Source organism: Oncorhynchus mykiss, chromosome 30, assembly GCF_013265735.2.
Source record: "Oncorhynchus mykiss isolate Arlee chromosome 30, USDA_OmykA_1.1, whole genome shotgun sequence".
In the NCBI taxonomy this organism is placed as follows: Eukaryota; Metazoa; Chordata; class Actinopteri; order Salmoniformes; family Salmonidae; genus Oncorhynchus; species Oncorhynchus mykiss.
Genome location: NC_050570.1, coordinates 33,141,670 through 33,161,426, shown reverse-complemented (window position 1 = coordinate 33,161,426; position 19,757 = coordinate 33,141,670). Strand labels below are relative to the sequence as shown.

Sequence of the window (19,757 nt, the reverse complement as noted above, 5' to 3'; positions counted from 1 at the left end):
TTCATGTGCCTTAATAACAAACGTGTATGCCATCTGTAAATATGAATACAGCTGTTAAATTACGAGCCTAGATGGTTTAGCCATAGAAAAAGCCAGCAACCTTCCCGCTAGCCATGATTGGTTGAGATAATGAGTGGACTGGACCTGCCGAAAGATGAGTTCGTATTGGTCTGCCGCGTAGCGCGGATCTGTCTATTTGAGCTGGTCTGTATATGTAGGTAATCCTGTTTAACGCAGCTTTTAAAATATATATATATATTGCGTATTAGAATTGCATAAGTGTTGCTCTCCACTTTCTGGAGGACCGAGTTTTGAAATCAGTGGAATTAGAGCATGATAGTTAAGGAGATGGAGAAAACACCTGTCTCTGGATTACATCTTCAAACTAAGGGCAACCATGGCATCCGTGACAGAGAGGAGCATCCCATCCAGGGGTAAGATAGTCTAACTAGCTACATTTTTTATAGCAACCTGGTTGGTTAGCTGCCTGCAGATTCATGTAAACTGGGATAATGGTTAATTGTTTGTTTAGCAAGCTAGCTACATGTCTTAACAACATATTCCACTATGCAAGTATCCATTTCAATAGAATGTTCATGATTTCACTGCAACAGCTGTGGATAGACGTAGCTTGTATATTCGCTCTAGCTATCGACTCTGATTTCAGAGCACTCTTGTCTGAGTGTGCCAGAATGCAGAATAACAGACAAATTTACAAACGCTCGACACACATTGAATATGAGCGGTGTCAGTAAACGTTGACAAAACAGCATAAATTGTTGCCAGCAGCACAGTTGCAGTCACCAATGCTCTGGATAACATAAAAACAGCCTAACCAGCTCTGCTATGGCGAGTAAAATGGTCAGTGTGAGCTGTTGTCACATTTGTGTCTGGAAGTAGATAGCAAGCTAGCCAACGTTAGCCACTTAGTTCGGGTGCTTGACTGTAATTGATAGGACAGAACGCTCGGATCAACCCTTAAAGAGATGGGTGGGGCTAAAGCTTAAGAGGGTGTGAACGATGCTGAATTGGGTGAAGACAATGAAGAGCTCTCCAGTAGGTGTACCAAAACATTCAAAGGCCATTTTCTCAAACGTGAGGTTTCAAGTTTATCAACTTTCAAAGCAGAATTACTTTCCCATTGTTCCTCAACTGTAATGTATGATCATGGATGGGTAGATTACTTTCTAAATGTAATCCGTTACAGTTACCTCTCCAAAATTGTAATCAGTAACTTTGGGATTACCCAAACTCATTAACGTAATCTGATTACATGAATTTACTTTTAAATTACTTTCCCCTTAGGGACATTAGAAGAAGACACAAATATATGTTACCAATTGAATGACATCTATTACAGAAGAAATCAATGTTGAAGTTTACATAGCTGGCCATATATGGATGTTAAATGTAACTTTATGGGTTGGTTATGTAAGCTTCTTCTAACCCATCACTTTCTACCCATATAATAATATGATTAAATTATATCAGAATTCCAGTCATTCCAAAAAATGTTACCCCCCTTGATCTTCAAAAATAGGAGTTGGAAATATGGAAGCATATATTTAAACAAATTGTTATACCTGAGCATAACTCCAAAACTAAGGACTTATTAGCCAGCCCTACTCTGTTGTTTATGATGTTGTTGTCATGGGGAACAACAAATGAACGCTATTTACTATAGGCCTACATTTTTGTTGGCGACACTTTGGTATCTTGATAATGTGCAGCTGTTTAAAGGGCAAATCCACAGATTAAATGGTAACAAAATGGTCAGCATCCTGGAGTCGTCTCTTCACTGTTGACGTTTTGGCCGGTGTTTTGCAGGTACTATTTAATGAAGCTGCCAGTTGAGGGCTTGTGAGGCGTCTGTTTCATAAACTAGACACTCTAATGTACTTGTCCTCCTGCTCAGTTGTGCACCGGGGCCTCCCACTCCTCTTTCTTTTCTGGTTAGGGCCAGTTTGCGCTGTTCTGTGAAGGGAGTAGTACACAGCGTTGTACGAGAGCTTCAGTTTCTTGGCAATTTCTCATATGGAATAGCCTTAATTTCTCTGAACAAGTTTCAGAAGAAAGTCTTTGTTTCTGGCCATTTTGAGCCTTTAATTGTACCCACAAATGCTGATGCTCCAGATACTTAAAACCTGTTAAGGATATGGCAGACATATGCCCCCTTTGGAGAGATTGGGTACCCCTAGTAAACTGAAAAAAAAATCTGTCAAAAATTGCTAATATATGCAAATAATTATAATATTTGCAAAAATTATTATTGGATAGAAAACACTCTAAAGATTCTAAAACCGTTGGAATTATGTCTGTAAGTATAGCAGAACTCACAGGGCAGGCATTCTTCCAAACTAGTTTTTGTGGCCATGAAAGTTGGAGCAACTTTGACGTCATGGCCCCCACCCTTCCCAACCAGTTATGATTCTGGGGAGACTTTCTATCTCTTCCGCTAGATGTCCTCTTTCAGTAGAGCTTTGAATCGTTCAAATCCCGCGAGAATTTACCCTATGGGAGTGAAATTAGTGCGTGCCACAAGAAAATAGGCTGTGCGTAGGGGCGCGAATTGGTCCCAGCCATTCCTTTGTTCCAGCACTCAAGAGAAGGGCAGACGATGGCCGATTGAATTGAAGTTTGTTTTGTGTGTCTAAAACATCATAAAGCTTGCTTCTGCACTTAGTTTGACCTGTTTAGTCGACATATAATATGTAATTTTGAAGTTTTGATGCGCAACTTTTCCGGACCAGAGGACGTTTTGGGTGCATTTCAGCTGATGTTATTAGCAGTAGCTAATACAAAGACGCAAGACTTGAAACCAAACGATGTATTGGGTAAGTATGAAGCCTTCCAGAACATTCTGAACGAAGACCATCGAAGGTAAGGGAATATTTATGCTTAAATCTGTGTTTCTGTTGACTCCAACATTACGTAGAAATGTAGCTTGGAACTGAGCGCCGTCTCAGCATATTGAATAGTGTGCGATTTCTGTAACGTTAAAAATAAATCTAACAAAGCGGTTGCATAAAGAAGCAGTGTATCTTTCTAACTATATGTAGAACATGTATATTTAGTCAAAGTTTATGATGTCTATTTACGTTATCTTGCCGCGCTACCTAGATTTCCTGCGGGCATTTTTGAGTAATTTCTGAACGTGAACTCACTGTAAATGGACATTTATGGATATAAATGGCATATTATTGAAAAAAAAAAAGTACTGTGTAACATGTCATATTACTGTCATCTGATGAAGATTTTCAAAAGGTTAGTGAACGATTTATTTTTTAATCCTGCGTTTGTTGATTGCATGTTTTGGCTATTCAAATGAGCTGTGTCTGGTGGTGGTTTTACATATATATGTGCTATGTTTTCGCCGTAAAACATTTTAGAAATCTGACTTGCTGGCTAGATGAACAAGGTGTTTATCTTTCATTTGAGCTATTGGACTTTTTAATGTGTGGAGGTTAAATATTTTTAAGAATATTTTTGCGTTCCATGTGCCACCGTTTCAGCTGAACGTGGGAGGGTCGATTCCCAATTGGGAACCAATATCGTAGACAGGTTAAGTAGTCTAAAGGCCAGGTTCTTTGCTTCTTTAATCAAGACAACAGTTTTCAGCTGTGCTAACAACATTTCAAAAGGGTTTTCTAATGATCAATTAGCCTTTTAAAATGCTAAACTTAGATTAGCTAGCACAACGTACAGAAGAGTGATGGTTGCTGATAATGGCCCTCTGTACGCGTATGTAGATATTCCATAAAAATTTAGATTTGTATTTTGTTGCATTGGCCTATTTATTTTCTGCAACAGCACACTCATCCCTTACTGTAAGCAAGCTAGTGCCAGTGACTCCTGACTCCAGAAGTCAGTTGAGTGCGTGCTTGAGGCGGGAGGGAGGGGGATATAAGATTCAAGAGAAATTAAATTAGCTAGTTTGAGGTCTAATGTGTTCTTTTTTTATATATATTCTTTTAGACACAATAAATAAAATAAAGTATTCCAACTAGCTGATAGTCCCCTTTTTGCCCTCCTTTCTCATAAGAAGGCAAAAGGGCAGGTACTCGAGCACTGGTTGAGCTCGATCTGTGCACATGCCTGCTGGTCTGTCTGTTTCTCTGCCAGTCTGCCTGCCTGCCTGTCTGTGTACCTGTACCTATCTTGTCTGAGCAGGGTCTCCGCATCTTGTCTCTGCATTGCTTCAGGTGATTCTTTGGTGGAATAAAAGGCAGACAGAGCGAGAGAGGGAGGTGGTCACTCAACTGACAATTGAAACAGACAGACTTGTGGTTGAGTGCTGCTTTGAAACAAGAATGTGGGTATGCCCATAGAATAAAAATGAATCTGGTAATGTAATTAGGAAAGGTTTACTATGTCTGCTTCGTGTTCCTACAGTTTTTCTCAACCTTCTCTGTACGGGCAAGCTGATCCATTCTCATTTATGGGTGAGGATTAGCTATGTAGCTAAACTCTGGTGAAAAATCTGTTGTACATCGTATATGTCAAATTAAATAAATAAAATACAGTAGTAGACCATGTACCTCAAAGCGCTGAGAGCTGACTTTCTTGCCCTTCTTCATCCAAGTGATGCGTGGCTTGGGATCGCCCACCGCCTGGCATACGAAGGATGCCACGCCTCCCGAAATACCTGTCTGGTCATCTGGAGACTTGATGAAACTGGGCATGCCTGGGAGAGAGAAAGAGGACATCCAATGTCAATCAATCAAAAAACTCCCTAGGAGGATGAAACCTCCGAGAAGAGGCCAATACTCTGCTGACTGAACCGGGTAGAAGTTAGGAATACATACAGTAGGTCTTCACATACAGTAGGACCATGAAGACCAGACCAAAAGCAAGAGAAAGACAACAACAACACAGGAGCATACAGCTCTGGGCAGGTTACAGGGCATTCAGATTTCCCTACCAGTTGATGTTCAAGCAGTAACAATGTGTTTTCAAAATCGGAGACCAAACTGCCTGCAGCCAAATCAAGTCAAAAAAGTCTGAGTAAAAAACAGTCCAGTGCTGTATTGTCCTTCCTGTCTTGTATTGTGTTGTTGCCATAATTCCAGTGCCTGTAAGTCTCACTCTCATTAATAGTCATACAAAACTAGCAGATACTACTCTCCCTCTTCATGCCTGAACAAACCAGCCCTGTGTGCCCTGGTCAAAAGTATTGCACTAAATATGGAATAGATTGTCATTTAGGACAGGATTTCCCAAACGCTGTTCTTGGCCCCCCTCTGGTTTCACGTTTTGGTTTTTGCATTAGCACTACAGAGCTGATTCAACTAATCAATGCTTGATAATGGAGTTGGTTATTTGAATCAGCTGTGCAGTGTTATGGCAACAAATTATAGTGTCAAGAGTTAAATTAACACTGTAAAGCATTAAATGAACCCTATTGGTGTAAAATAATCTCAGTGTTTGTGTTAATAACCAGAGTTGAACCAAAACCATGCCTGTCATTATCATATTTCCTAGCATGATCTATTGCAGGTTGATTTTTAGTATTGTTGTTTCAATATCTATGTTTTTGCATATACATCCATTGATTGATTGATTACTCTTATGCTATTCAGATATACATTACATACATTTTCCAAAGCAATGCCATCTGTTAGTTGGACGTTTTGCGCCCGTTACTTAAATGGTTGTTCAAGTTTAGATGTTTAAGGTAGTCTCATATAGTACTGTTCCCGACCATTGGAGTCATTCCAAGCGAAGGTTGAGCGTTCAATCTGCCTGCTAGGGGGCAAGGATACCCCCAGCTCTGCTAAAACCATTGACAACTGCGTAATTTGATTGTAATATAATCACATTTTAAAGAGCGTAATCAGAACTACACATTTCTGATTATTCCATGGAAAAAATATCACATATTTAGCGCTATCATCTGAGTTATACAGCACGTAACTGCATGCTTTTCATGATCAGTAAACATCAATTGATCGTGTAATTTCAGATAGATAGTTGGATATTTGAGTGATATAAAATAAAAGTGAACTATAGCTGGAAAGTATGATTGGTTAAAGTTAATTTCCCATCCTTTGTGAGCTCTGCCTGTCAAGCAGCAAAAGGGCACATTTGCCGATGTACTGGTAATGTTTACTTACCAGCTACTTATAGAAATGTTGTACAGTTGGCTAAACATAGTAGCAAGTAGACCAAATGTACTTTTTTCGTAGGCCTACCAAGAGAAGTTAGCTTACATTGTCCCCTTTTCAACAATCTTTTTAAGAGTGTTTTATAATCACAATTGCAGCTGACAGACATGATAGCTACGCTACATTGATTGATGGACCTCGGCAAATTGGCTAGCTAGCTAATAACAGATCACGTCAATATGGCTAGTTAACAAGCTAACTTTCAGGGGATAAACTAAATGGCTACATCCAAATATTGTTTGATTTGCTTGCCAGCTACACTCTGCTCTTCCCATGACATAGACTGACCAGGTGAATGCAATGATCCCTTATTAATGTCACCAGTTAAATCTACTTCAATCAGTGAAGATGAACGGGAGGATACAGGTAAATAAAATATTTTTAAAGCCTTGAGACAATTACGACATGGATTGTGCATGTTCCATTCAGAGGGTGAATGGGCAAGACAAAATATTTAAGGGCATTTGAATAGGGTATGGCAGTAGGTGCAAGCGCACTAGTTGGAGTGTGTCAAGAACTGCAACGCTGCTGGGTTTTTCATGCTCGACACCTTGTAGATTCCATGCTCCGACAAATTGAGGCTGATCTGAGGACAACAGAGGATGCAACTCAATACTAGAAAGGTGTTCCTAATGTGATTTGCAGGACAGATGGGGCCTGTAAACTATGAGTTTCAGACCACTATATTAGGGTAAATCTAGACCCTCAAAAGAAGGCATTTTGAATTATGTCTTGTATTGTCTTAAAACATTTCTGATTTGGGATTTTTGTATGGTTATTCAAAGAACCATCCCATGCATGGTTCTTTAGAGATCCTAAAATGATTCCCAAATGGCATCACTCTCAAGAACCTTATTTAGTTCCAAAATAGTTTTTTTTTTGTGTGTAGTATTCTGCCTATTGTTCTCTAGCTTGTGTGTGCTTGTGTGTGTGTGTGTGTGTGAGTGAGTGAGTGAGTGAGTGAGTGAGTGAGTGAGTGAGTGAGTGTGTGTGCGTGTGTGTGTGCTCCTAGCAGTAGATGCATTATGCAGAGCTATGCCTGCCCTTGGGCTGTTTTCAGAGAGCAGGAGGGCTGTGTACTGTATGTCAGTCTCTGTGTTAGGGTGCAGTTACAGAAAGTGTCTTAGTGCACTACTTTTGATCAGGGCACACTACTTTTGATCAGGGCCCATTGGGGTCTCATCAAAAGTTCTGATTTATTAAGGGAATAGGGTTACACTTATGACACAGCCACAGTATTTGTAGGATGAGGAAGGGGCACAGAGGGTAAATAAAATGTGATGTGTGGGCGCTAGATGTAGGGAGTAGTGAGACATAGCCAACTGTAGTGTAATTACCACCCGTCTTTCTCTCTTTTTTCCCCTCCCGCCATCCCTCCCTTTTATCCTGCCCCAAAATATCCTCCTGGCGTCAGCGTTTCTCCTAAACTGAGCGCTTATGTCACCGCTGTAACTCTGACAGAGACCCTAAGCGAGCGTTGAGCTCTCCTCACCGCTCTATGCTGTCCTGTGATGATGTAATGTCGACCATGTTCCGCTCCGTAGACTCTACTTCCCAAATGGCACCCCTTTCACTACATAGTGCAAAACCTATGACCAGGTCCCATAGGGCACCCTATCTCCTATGTGTAGCGCAAAGGTAATAGGCGGCCATTTGGGACACATCCTGAGATGATACCATAGCAGGCTCCTGTCCCTGCCATTATTGTTCCTCTCCTGTGGTTTGTGGTCTGTGGCTGCTATTCATACAACACATCCCACAAGGTATTATGTGAGAGACACACACACACACACACACACACACACACACACACACACACGAGCGTGCGCGAAACAATATTGTGAGTTGAGTCGTTCAAAGCACATAACACCTCTTCTCACTTTAAGTGGATACAGCTGAAGACAGTGGCAATATCCGACACCCATAATAGCATACTACATACTTAAACTACATATTATGTACTCATCGTCGCATACTATTTAGCACCTACCGTTTAGTAAAAAGGATGCAGTGTACCACAACCGCAACACAGTAGTGGCTCCTGACAGGCTGAGTAGGTTGGACCGGGCCGAGAATTCAATACATTTTTCTAAACTCTGAATAGAATAGGAATGGAGCACGTTGGGGAGTAACGGATTACAAAAAACTGTAAATGTAATCCACTATATTACCAGCTAAAATATTGTAATCAGATTACAGATACTTTTGAAAAACTAGATAATTACTTCGAGTAATTACTTTTACATTCAGAAAGGATGTTTGCGAGCAACAAAATATTTGATACTTCTCTGTTTACTCAAGGACATTCAAATCAGCATTGAAAAAAAGGTGCAAGTTTAAGTTTGTTCCAAGTCAGAGACCACTATGATGACACACCAAATGTGTTTGATGGATCAAGGGAAAAGAGCAGGAATAGGCTTTTGTAGGCTACAGTTCTTAACTATGTCTTCCAATGGTGCGACTGCTGTCTGCATCCAAAGATTATCCAACACGAATAAACGCTTGGAGGTAAGGATGACAGCAGTGGTGTAGCCTACGGGGGCGATACAGATATCACTTATTATTGATATCTACTTAGTGCATTGATGTGAATCACACTGCTGCTCTCTCATTTAGCTATTTGCGCCTTACGGATTGAGGTTGCTGTGGATGGCTGTTTACAAATCGACATGTGTATTTGAACCCAATAATGGTTCAATTTAAAAAAAGTTTAAGCTGCCTATCAATCATTGTTTTTGAAATCAGTGGACAGCCAGTGAAAAATGCACTCTTGCAACAGATGCATAGGGCAGATCCAAGCCTAGGGAATAAAAGTGGATATTTTATTGCTCAAACTAAATCATAATGATAAAAAAAATCCATAGGCCTAATGGGCACATACTCAAACTCAAACAGTTTTGATAGACTTAAAGGGGCAGTCTGTAGATGCTACATACATTTTTTGACATATAAATCATATTTACACTACAGTTAAAAAGTTTGGGGTCACTTAGAAATGTCATTGTTTTTCATGTCCAATCAATTGAATTTACCACAGTTGGCCTCCAATCAAGTTGTAGAAACATCTCAAGGATTATCAATGGAAACAGGATGCACCTGAGCTCAATTTCGAGTCTCATAGCAAAGGGTCTGAATACTTAAGGTATTTCTGTTTTTATATTTAATACATTTGCTTTGTCATTATGGGGTATCCATTTGAGAATAAGGCTGTAACGTAACAAAATGTGTAAAAAGTCAAGGGGTCTGAATACTTTCCGAAGCCACCGTATTTATTAGTGAAACCAAAGAGCTGTAAATACATTCAATCAAATAGCCTAGGACATACACTCGAACTTTTCAAATGTTCAAATCAAAAGGCTATTGCACAGAAAAACGTGGATAGACGGGTGCATTGCAAATTCAGAACCGCTGGACCATAATGACATCAAAATGACTGCTGCTTGATCCATAAATTAAATAACTAAATAGGTAGCCTAGACTGCAAAACTAAAACAATCCATATGTTCAAATCAAAAGGCCTGATTAACATGACATCAGTAACGCAGCCACATCCCGAATCCCCAGTGCCGATACATTCAGAAATAAAATATGGTTTAGTACTTTGTTTAAAAGCTCTGACGAAGGCTAAGAGAAGTAGAAACACTCTGCTATGAGAAAACAGAAATCCACTTTGGATAGAAAAATACTTATTTTTTCAAAGATGTAGCCTACGATGCAATACTTGGGATCATTTTAGGGAGAACAAAACCAACTTAGCCTACATTTGTACACCACTATATGTAACAGTATAGCTTCTCGCCCCTAACTGGGCTCGAACCAGGGACCCGAAGCATCGTTACCTACTGTATCACTCCACAAAAGCCGCGGCCCTTGCAGAGCAAGGGGAACAACTACTTCAAGGTCTCAGAGCGAGTGACATCGCCGATTGAAATGCTATTAACGCGCACCCCGCTAACTAGCTAGCTATTTCACATCGGTTGCACATAGAAGATTCGCTATTCGGCATCTTCCATATTATATAGCCTGGCTTTGTGGTTTGGCTGCTTGAAGAGAACTAGGCCCTATCACTCACAGCCCACCTATTCCAAAGCATTGTGGGAAAGTGTGCATCGAATTCTACTAGATGAAGAGCTGAAATTAGTATAACATCAAGGAATTTAAACCATACTCGATTTTCAAAAATTCAAATACTCAATTTTCGCATACTGACAATGCGTCAATGCGCAATTGTGTTCTTTTCCGTATTTTTCTTTCTTTCGATAGCGCATCCCCATATCTAATTGAACAGCCGTTCTCAAAGCCAAAAATATTATGACATCCAAGAATTTAAGGTATACTATATTTTTGAAATGGTGCATACTATTAACCATTATTTTTGTGCACACTCAAACAGCCTATTATTTAGGACGCAAGTATGGGTATTCAGACACAGCAAGTGTGTAAACTATTTATTGTAGGTAAATTGGCTCCATTGATAACAATGGCTATCAATACTAGTTTAACTCACATTGTTTAACCAAGAGGCACACATATACTTTATGTCATACTGTCCATTGGAACTATACTAAGCCCTAAACCCACCATGCTAGAGCTATGACAAATCCCATAAAGTTAAATATAATTAAAATCCCCGCCATCATCATCATAAACAACACTCCATATCTAACCGTCTCTAATAGGGTGCTGCGTGTATACAGCACAGTGAGTGGTATCCATAAGGAGGGATATGCTATTGCACACACACACACACAGACAATACAGTGGAAGAAAGAATTACACCCTCCTTAGACACAGCCATACTGATAATGCAGCCACGGCGCTCTCTCTCTTGCCTTCTCGAGGCTCATATAATGAGAGATATATGCCTTCTGTTTGACAGTGAATTGTTTCATCTTAATCTATATATGAAGAAAGAAAGAAGAAAGAAAGCTTTTGATAAACCTCCAACACTGAGAGAACTACAGTAATACCATGACATAAGCATGCTCTATGGTGGTAATTAAAAATGGGATGTAATAAATGTATCACTAGTCACTTTAAACAATGCCACTTTATATAATGTTTACATACCCTACATTACTCATCTCATATGTATATGTATATACTGTACTCTTTATCATGTACTGCATCTTGCCTATGCTGTTCGGCCATCGCTTATCCATAAATATATACAGTGCCTTGAGAAAGTATTCGGCCCCCTTGAACTTTGCGACCTTTTGCCACATTTCAGGCTTCAAACATAAAGATATAAAACTGTATTTTTTTGTGAAGAATCAACAACAAGTGGGACACAATCATGAAGTGGAACGACATTTATTGGATATTTCAAACTTTTTTAACAAATCAAAAACTGAAAAATTGGGCGTGCAAAATTATTCAGCCCCTTTACTTTCAGTGCAGCAAACTCTCTCCAGAAGTTCAGTGAGGATCTCTGAATGATCCAATGTAGACCTAAATGACTAATGATGATAAATACAATCCACCTGTGTGTAATCAAGTCTCCGTATAAATGCACCTGCACTGTGATAGTCTCAGAGGTCCGTTAAAAGCGCAGAGAGCATCATGAAGAACAAGGAACACACCAGGCAGGTCCGAGATACTGTTGTGAAGAAGTTTAATGCCGGATTTGGATACAAAAAGATTTCCCAAGCTTTAAACATCCCAAGGAGCACTGTGCAAGCGATAATATTGAAATGGAAGGAGTATCAGACCACTGCAAATCTACCAAGACCTGGCCGTCCCTCTAAACGTTCAGCTCATACAAGGAGAAGACTGATCAGAGATGCAGCCAAGAGGCCCATGATCACTCTGGATGAACTGCAGAGATCTACAGCTGAGGTAGGAGACTCTGTCCATAGGACAACAATCAGTCGTGTATTGCACAAATCTGGCCTTTATGGAAGAGTGGCAAGAAGAAAGCCATTTCTTAAAGATATCCATAAAAAGTGTTGTTTAAAGTTTGCCACAAGCCACCTGGGAGACACACCAAACATGTGGAAGAAGGTGCTCTGGTCAGATGAAACCAAAATTGAACTTTTTGGCAACACTGCAAAACGTTATGTTTGGCGTAAAAGCAACACAGCCCATCACACTGAACACACCATCCCCACTGTCAAACATGGTGGTGGCAGCATCATGGTTTGGGCCTGCTTTTCTTCAGCAGGGACAGGGAAGATGCTTAAAATTGATGGGAAGATGGATGGAGCCAAATACAGGACCATTCTGGAAGAAAACCTGATGGAGTCTGCAAAAGACCTGAGACTGGGACGGAGATTTGTCTTCCAACAAGACAATGATCCAAAACATAAAGCAAAATCTACAATGGAATGGTTCAAAAATAAACATATCCAGGTGTTAGAATGGCCAAGTCAAAGTCCAGACCTGAATCCAATCGAGAATCTTTGGAAAGAACTGAAAACTGCTGTTCACAAATGCTCTCCATCCAACCTCACTGAGCTCGAGCTGTTTTGCAAGGAGGAATGGGAAAAAATGTCAGTCTCTCGATGTGCAAAACTGATAGAGACATACCCCAAGCGACTTACAGCTGTAATCGCAGCAAAAGGTGGCGCTACAAAGTATTAACTTAAGGGGGCTGAATAATTTTGCACGCCCAATTTTTCAGTTTTTGATTTGTTAAAAAAGTTTGAAATATCCAATAAATGTCGTTCCACTTCATGATTGTGTCCCACTTGTTGTTGATTCTTCACAAAAAAATACAGTTTTATATCTTTATGTTTGAAGCCTGAAATGTGGCGAAAGGTCGCAAAGTTCAAGGGGGCCGAATACTTTCGCAAGGCACTGTATATACTACAGTGGGGCAAAAAAGTATTTAGTCAGCCACCAATTGTGCAAGTTCTCCCACTTTTCCCACTTCTCCCAAAAGATGAGAGAGCCCTGTGATTTTCATCATCACTTCAACTATGACAGACAAAATGAGAAAAAAAAATCCAGAAAATCACATTGTAGGATTTTTAATGAATTTATTTGCAAATTATGGTGGAAAATGAGTATTTGGTCACCTACAAACAAGCAAGATTTCTGGCTCTCACAGACCTGTAACTTCTTCTTTAAGAGGCTCCTCTGTTCTCCACTCGTTACCTGTATTAATGGCAGCTGTTTGCACTTGTTATCAGTATAAAAGACACCTGTCCACAACCTCAAACAGTCACACTCCAAACTCCACTATGGCCAAGACCAAAGAGCTGTCAAAGGACACCAGAAACAAAATTGTAGACCTGCACCAGGCTGGGAAGACTGAATCTGCAATAGGTAAGCAGCTTGGTTTGAAGAAATCTACTGTGGGAGCAATTATTAGGAAATGGAAGACATACAAGACCACTGATAATCTCCCTCGATCTGGGGCTCCACGCAAGTTCTCACCCAGTGGGGTCAAAATGATCACAAGAACGGTGAGCAAAAATCCCAGAACCACACGGAGGGACCTAGTGAATGACCTGCAGAGAGCTGGGACCAAAGTAACAAAGCCTACCATCAGTAACACACTACGCCGCCAGGGACTCAAATCCTGCAGTGCCAGACGTGTCCCCCTGCTTAAGCCAGTACATGTCCAGGCCCATCTGAAGTTTGCTAGAGAGCATTTGGATGATCCATAAGAAGATTGGGAGAATGTCATATGGTCAGATGAAACAGAATAGAACTCCAAACTCAACTCGTCGTGTTTGGAGAACAAAGTATGCTGAGTTGCATCCAAAGAACACCATACCTACTGTGAAGCATGGGGGTGGAAACATCATGCTTTGGGGCTGTTTTTCTGCAAAGGGACGAGGACGACTGATCAGTGTAAAGGAAAGAATGAATGGGGCCATGTATCGTGAGATTTTGAGTGAAAACCTCCTTCCATCAGCAAGGGCATTGAAGATGAAACGTGGCTTGGTCTTTCAGAATGACAATGATCCCAAACACACCGCCTGGGCAACGAAGGAGTGGCTTCGTAAGAAGCATTTCAAGGTCCTGGAGTGGCCTAGCCAGTCTCCAGATCTCAACCCCATAGAAAATCTTTGGAGGGAGTTGAAAGTCCGTGTTGCCCAGCAACAGCCCGAAAACTTCACTGCTCTAGAGGAGATCTGCATGACGGAATGGGCCAAAATACCAGCAACAGTGTGTGAAAACCTTGTGAAGACTTACAGAAAACGTTTGACCTCTGTCATTGCCAACAAAGGGTATTTAACAAAGTATTGAGATAAACTTTTGTTATTGACCAAATACTTATTTTCCACCATAATTTGCAAATAAATTCATTAAAAATCCTACAATGTGATTTTCTGGATTTTTTCCCTCAGTTTGTCTGTCATAGTTGAAGTGTACTTATCATGACAATTACAGGCCTCTCTCATCTTTTTAAGTGGGAGAACTTGCACAATTGGTGGCTGACTAAATACTTTTTTGCCCCACTGTATATATTACTGCACGGTCGGAACTAGAAGCACAAGCATTTCGCTACACTGTCATTAACATCTGCTAACCATGTGTATGTGACCAATAAAATTAGATTTGATTTGCTCATTTGCTTGTCCACCACCATGGGCAATAGTGTGTAATTCCACTGGGGAACCGAGTTTTACACTTCCGCCTCCATGAACCAATACTAAAAGAAACAAGAACACAGCCCAGTCTCTGGGGGAGAGTTGCAGACTAAGGGACAGGATAGATATACCACTGTCTGTCGGTCTGCCAGCTACCTCCACTCTTATATCTGTCCTGAAATAAAAACAACTGCAGGGTTGAATCAATATTTTTCGACTGGCACAGTGTCACAACATCAACTTCAAAATGTCTGTCTAGGAGTGGTCCTATTAGGTAGTATAGAAAGAGAAGGAAGGTGATGTGACCGGGGATGGGAGGGGGCAGTATTCAGGAGGACAAGGTTGCCCTTTAAAATACAATGTAAGAGGAAAAGAGAGCAGAGAAAGACATGAAGAGTGAGAGAGAGAGAAAGAGTGTGAGCAAGCAAGAGAGAGAGAGAGAGAGAGAGGGAGAGAAGAGAGAGTCGCAGCGGTGGTGACGTAGGTTCTCAGTCTGCGGGATGCGGTGGGGGGACAGAGGTTGAGTTCACACCATTATTTAGCTATTTATTTCGTATGGTCACAACATCTTGACCCCTGGGTCGTGACATTCTAAATGTAAACCGTGCTTAGCTTGTAAAAACGTGCTCTGCTTTCCCTCTCCTTCAGCCCCACGCTTATATGACTGACAGCTGTGAATTCTCTCTCCACCACAGTCACACGTGACCCTGTGACTATGCTGAATGTCTTCTTTTTTAGAAAGAGGGAGAGAGAGAGGTGAGAGAAGAGATACACTCTTACAAAAAAAAGGGTTCCAAAGAGGTTCTGCGTGTAGGGATAGGGTACTACCAATAACTGTTTAATTGCAGGGATAATTTTCAGAATTGTTTGTTTTACTGTTATATCTGTTGTTTTTTTTACATTGATTGGTTGATTAATTTTATGCTACAATAAGATAAATAACATACCAATTTCTAAACTAATAAAATATGTTAGTAGTTGGATTTATTGGACCCGTTAGTTACTGAGATGGTTGTTCCTGTTTTGATGATTGAGGTAGTCTCAGTATTCAATCTTCCCTACCCGGCAGTCATTCTGAATGCAGGTTGGGGGTGATTAACAATTCTAGAGAGAGAGAGAGAGAGAGAGAGATTAGAGAGAGAGAGAAAGAGAGAGAGGGAAAGAGGTGTGTGTGTGTGAGAGAGAGAGTAGATGGTAGGAGAGAGAGGAGATACAGACAGCTGAAAGAGAGAGAGAGTTAGGTGAGAAAGATTTGAGAGCGAGAGACTGGTGAGCGAGAGAGAAAGAGAGAGAGAGTGACAGAGAGGAGATTGAGAGAGATTTGAGAGAGAAAGGAGAGATAGAGAGAGAGAAAGCTGAGAGCAAGAGAGAGGAGAAAGAGGAGATAGAGCCAAACTACGTTGTTCCTCAAAAGAACAGACATGGAAACAACCACACAGTAAGCTGTACAACATCAGAAATTCATACAGAACAGCACAGGAGAATACCAAAAAGCAACATGTAACCAAAATATCCAAACACTTACATAACTTTCTGGATAGCACATTCACTCACAGTAAAGAAGGCATCAATCTAGCAGTAAAAACATCAACTATATATTCAGGCAAACATCAAAAGAAGCACAACTGAAATTGATTAAAAAATATAATAATAAAAAAGACCACAGATGACAACTGGTTTGTTGCAGATTGTAAAATTATAAGGAAAAAACTTAGAACACTATCCAACCAAAAGCATGGAGGCACAAATAATGATGAATTACGCCTTCATCACTGTGAGACTTTAATACTCTATAAAAGTACACTCAGAACCAAAAAAGCAAAAAAAAAGCTATAAAGGACAATCAAAATCAATTGGACTCCCCAATTACTGACCAGGAGCTCTAGAAGAAACTTGAGGCCCTCAAATAAAAAAAAAAAGCATGTGGACCTACCTGATGGCATCCTAAATGAGATGCTCAAACTCAATTGGCTATATTAAAACTGTTTAATTTGATCCTGAGTGTAGGTTGTTTCCCTGACATCTGGAATCTTGGACTCATTACACCAATCTTTAAGAACGGAGACAAAATTGACCCTAACAATTACAGAGGCATTTGTGTGAACAGTAACCTGGGGAAGGTTTTCTGTAGTATTATAAATGTAAGTGTTCTAAACTTCCTTAATAAGCACAATGTCTTGAGTAAAAGCAAAATTCTATTTATACCAAAACATTGCACGACTGATCATATTTACACCCTACACACCCTGATAGATAAACATGTCCACCAAAATAATACCAACATATACACTCGACTTCCAAAAAGCATTTGATTCTATTTGGCATACAGGACTGTTTTACAACATTATTGAACGTGGTGTAGGTGGTAAAACATATTATATAATTAAATCAATGTATACTGGCAATACGTGCAGCATTAACATTTTCAAGAAAATAATAGAATTCTTTAAGAAGGGGCGGGGCCTTCGCCAGGGTTGCATTCTGAGCTCTGCACTCTTCAATATTTACATCAACGAATTGGCCACTATTCTAGAAACATCCTCAAGACCTGGTGTTAGTCTCCCCAATTCAGAGGTTAAATCCTTACTCTTCGCAGATTACCATTACCTGCTGTCACCCACTGCACATGGCCTACAGCAGAGCCTGGACCTGTTAGAGCAGTACTGCCAGACCTGTGCCCTGGCAGTAAACCCCAAAAAGACTCAAATAATTACTTTCCAGAGAAGATCCAGATCTCAGGGAATTAGACCAAAGTTATCAATTGGTACAAAACATAAAGGGTACTGCACACACTACAATTACTTAGGTTTAATAATAAGCTCAACTGGACACCTTAATGAGGTTGTGAATGATCTGAGAGAGAACGCACACAGGGCATTCTACGCCATGAAAAACAAATTCAAATACCTATTGAAATTTGGCTAAAACAAATTAAATGTGTCATTGAACCAATTGCACTTCATGGCAGCGAGGTGTGGGGTCTATTTCAAAACAAGATTTCACCAAATGGGACAAACACCGCATTGAAATCCTGTAAGATTCCCCTACATGTCCACAAACAATGCATGCAGTGCAGAATTAGGTCAATATCCAATAATAATAAAACTAAAAAAAGAGCAATTAAGCTTTGGAAACATCTGAAATACAGTGACCCTCTTTCATATCATTACCAAGCCCTGCAATGCCAAGAGCTGAGCAAAGAAAAGAGTCACCTCATCCAGCTGGTCCTGGGGCTGAGTTCACTAACATGTTCTACTGACACACTGAAGCCTCAGTACCAGAACATCCAATGAATCAGAATAAAACAAATTACAACACAATCAAAACAAACATACATTGCTTATTGGGAAACAAAAGCACAAGCACAAAGCAAAATAGCAATGCTATCTGGCCCTAAATCGACAGTACACCATGGCAAACTATTTGACCATAGTTACGGGGCGGCAGGGTAGCCTAGTGGTTAGAGCGTTGGACTAGTAACCGGAAGGTTGCGAGTTCAAACCCCCGAGCTGACAAGGTACAAATCTGTCGTTCTGCCCCTGAACAGGCAGTTAACTCACTGTTCCCAGGCCGTCATTGAAAATAAGAATTTGTTCTTAACTGACTTGCCTGGTTAAATAAAGGTAAAAATAAGATTACTGATAAAAACTTTAGAAAAACCTTGACAGAGTACAGGCTCAGTGAGCACAGCCTTGCCTTTGAGAAGGGTAGACACAGGAAAACCTGGCTCCCTGTAGAGGAAAGGCTGTGCAACCACCGCAGAACCTGAGACAGAGCTGCATTTCCTGAAAAAATGTCAAAAATATAAAACAATTAGAGAGTGTCATTTCCCCAAATTTGAAACCCTTATTCAAGGTTTCAAAGACATCTCTGATGAGGATAGGCTACCCGTCCTGTTGGGGGAGGACGCACAGAGCTGTGGGTTGGCAGCGCACTACATTGCTGCCTGCCATGTCCTCTACGGTATCCTTACTGTTATTGTTCAATGTATGGTTACTTTGACCCTTGGTTATTGTTGTTACTGTTGTACCTGTGGCATTTTGATTCTTATTACTTTCAAATGGTAAATATCCAAAGTAAGCTTTGGCAATATGTACATTGTTACGTCATGCCAATAAGGCACATTTAATTGAAATTGAGAGAGAGAGAGAGAGAGAGAGAGAGGGAGAGAGAGAGAGAGAGAGAGAGAGAGAGAGAGAGAGAGAAATGTTTTGCCTCCTATATACATTCTTCAAGGACGTGCCACTTCCAGTTAAAGGGGAGAAAAATACTGTGTACATATTGAAGGTAAAACAATTGACCATGCCTACAATGTTTCATAACACATTATGTGTTCAGATCCGTGTAAGGGGTTTGCGAGCTCGCCATGCATATTGAGTGCTCAGGGGCCGCTGTCTCCAAAGTAATAAATACTTAATCGTATGATCACCATTTAATCATAAATAGATTCAATTTGAGCTTAAACACGATTCACCTTCTCAGTAAAACACCATTTATCGATCCTGTATTTCTGGAGAGTATCTGTCTGGATTCAGTCAGTCGTGTAGCCTTTATCAGAAGTCAGAGTTAAGCTGTCTAACTGATTTCATTAGTGGCAGATACTTGGTGCAAGGCATATGTTTGTTAAAATGGCAGCCAGATTTGGAGGATTTGGTGTCAATTCCACATATTAGGAATAGAGTACAATTACAACTCCCTCTCCACATTTTAACTGCTAGCTACACACCAACTATTCCAAAGTACAGTGGCATCCAACATAATAATCCCTTCTTTAGAATATATAATCAGACAGAATGAAAAGTCGAGAGATAATCTGGATTTTGTAAAGATCAGGCGGATCTCTAGCACATCCACAACGACCAAACGGAATGGATCAACATAAAAGCTCCCCAATATGACTGCCAGCCTAAAACACACACTGCTGTCTGAGGACCCCTCAGGGTTGGCCTGGGCAGAGTTGTACAATTCTTGTTCCAGAGTACACACAGCCAATGACCTTTGAACCTGAACTCATGGGGGTGTAGTATAAACAGACAGTACAGTAGCCCAA

General features: G+C 40.4%; 1 protein-coding gene across 9 annotated transcripts in view; it reads right to left on the bottom strand.

Annotated features, from left to right (window-relative positions):
- The window catches only part of LOC110521733 (receptor-type tyrosine-protein phosphatase F), a 338,288-nt gene that overhangs the window by 217,001 nt on the left and 101,530 nt on the right, over positions 1 to 19,757 (bottom strand). For all 9 annotated transcript variants that reach the window (XM_036968461.1, XM_036968462.1, XM_036968463.1 and 6 more), the window contains exon 3: positions 4,539 to 4,684. In XM_036968461.1, coding sequence (XP_036824356.1) covers positions 4,539 to 4,684 — 146 coding nt within the window. The remainder of the gene's footprint in view (positions 1 to 4,538; positions 4,685 to 19,757) is intronic.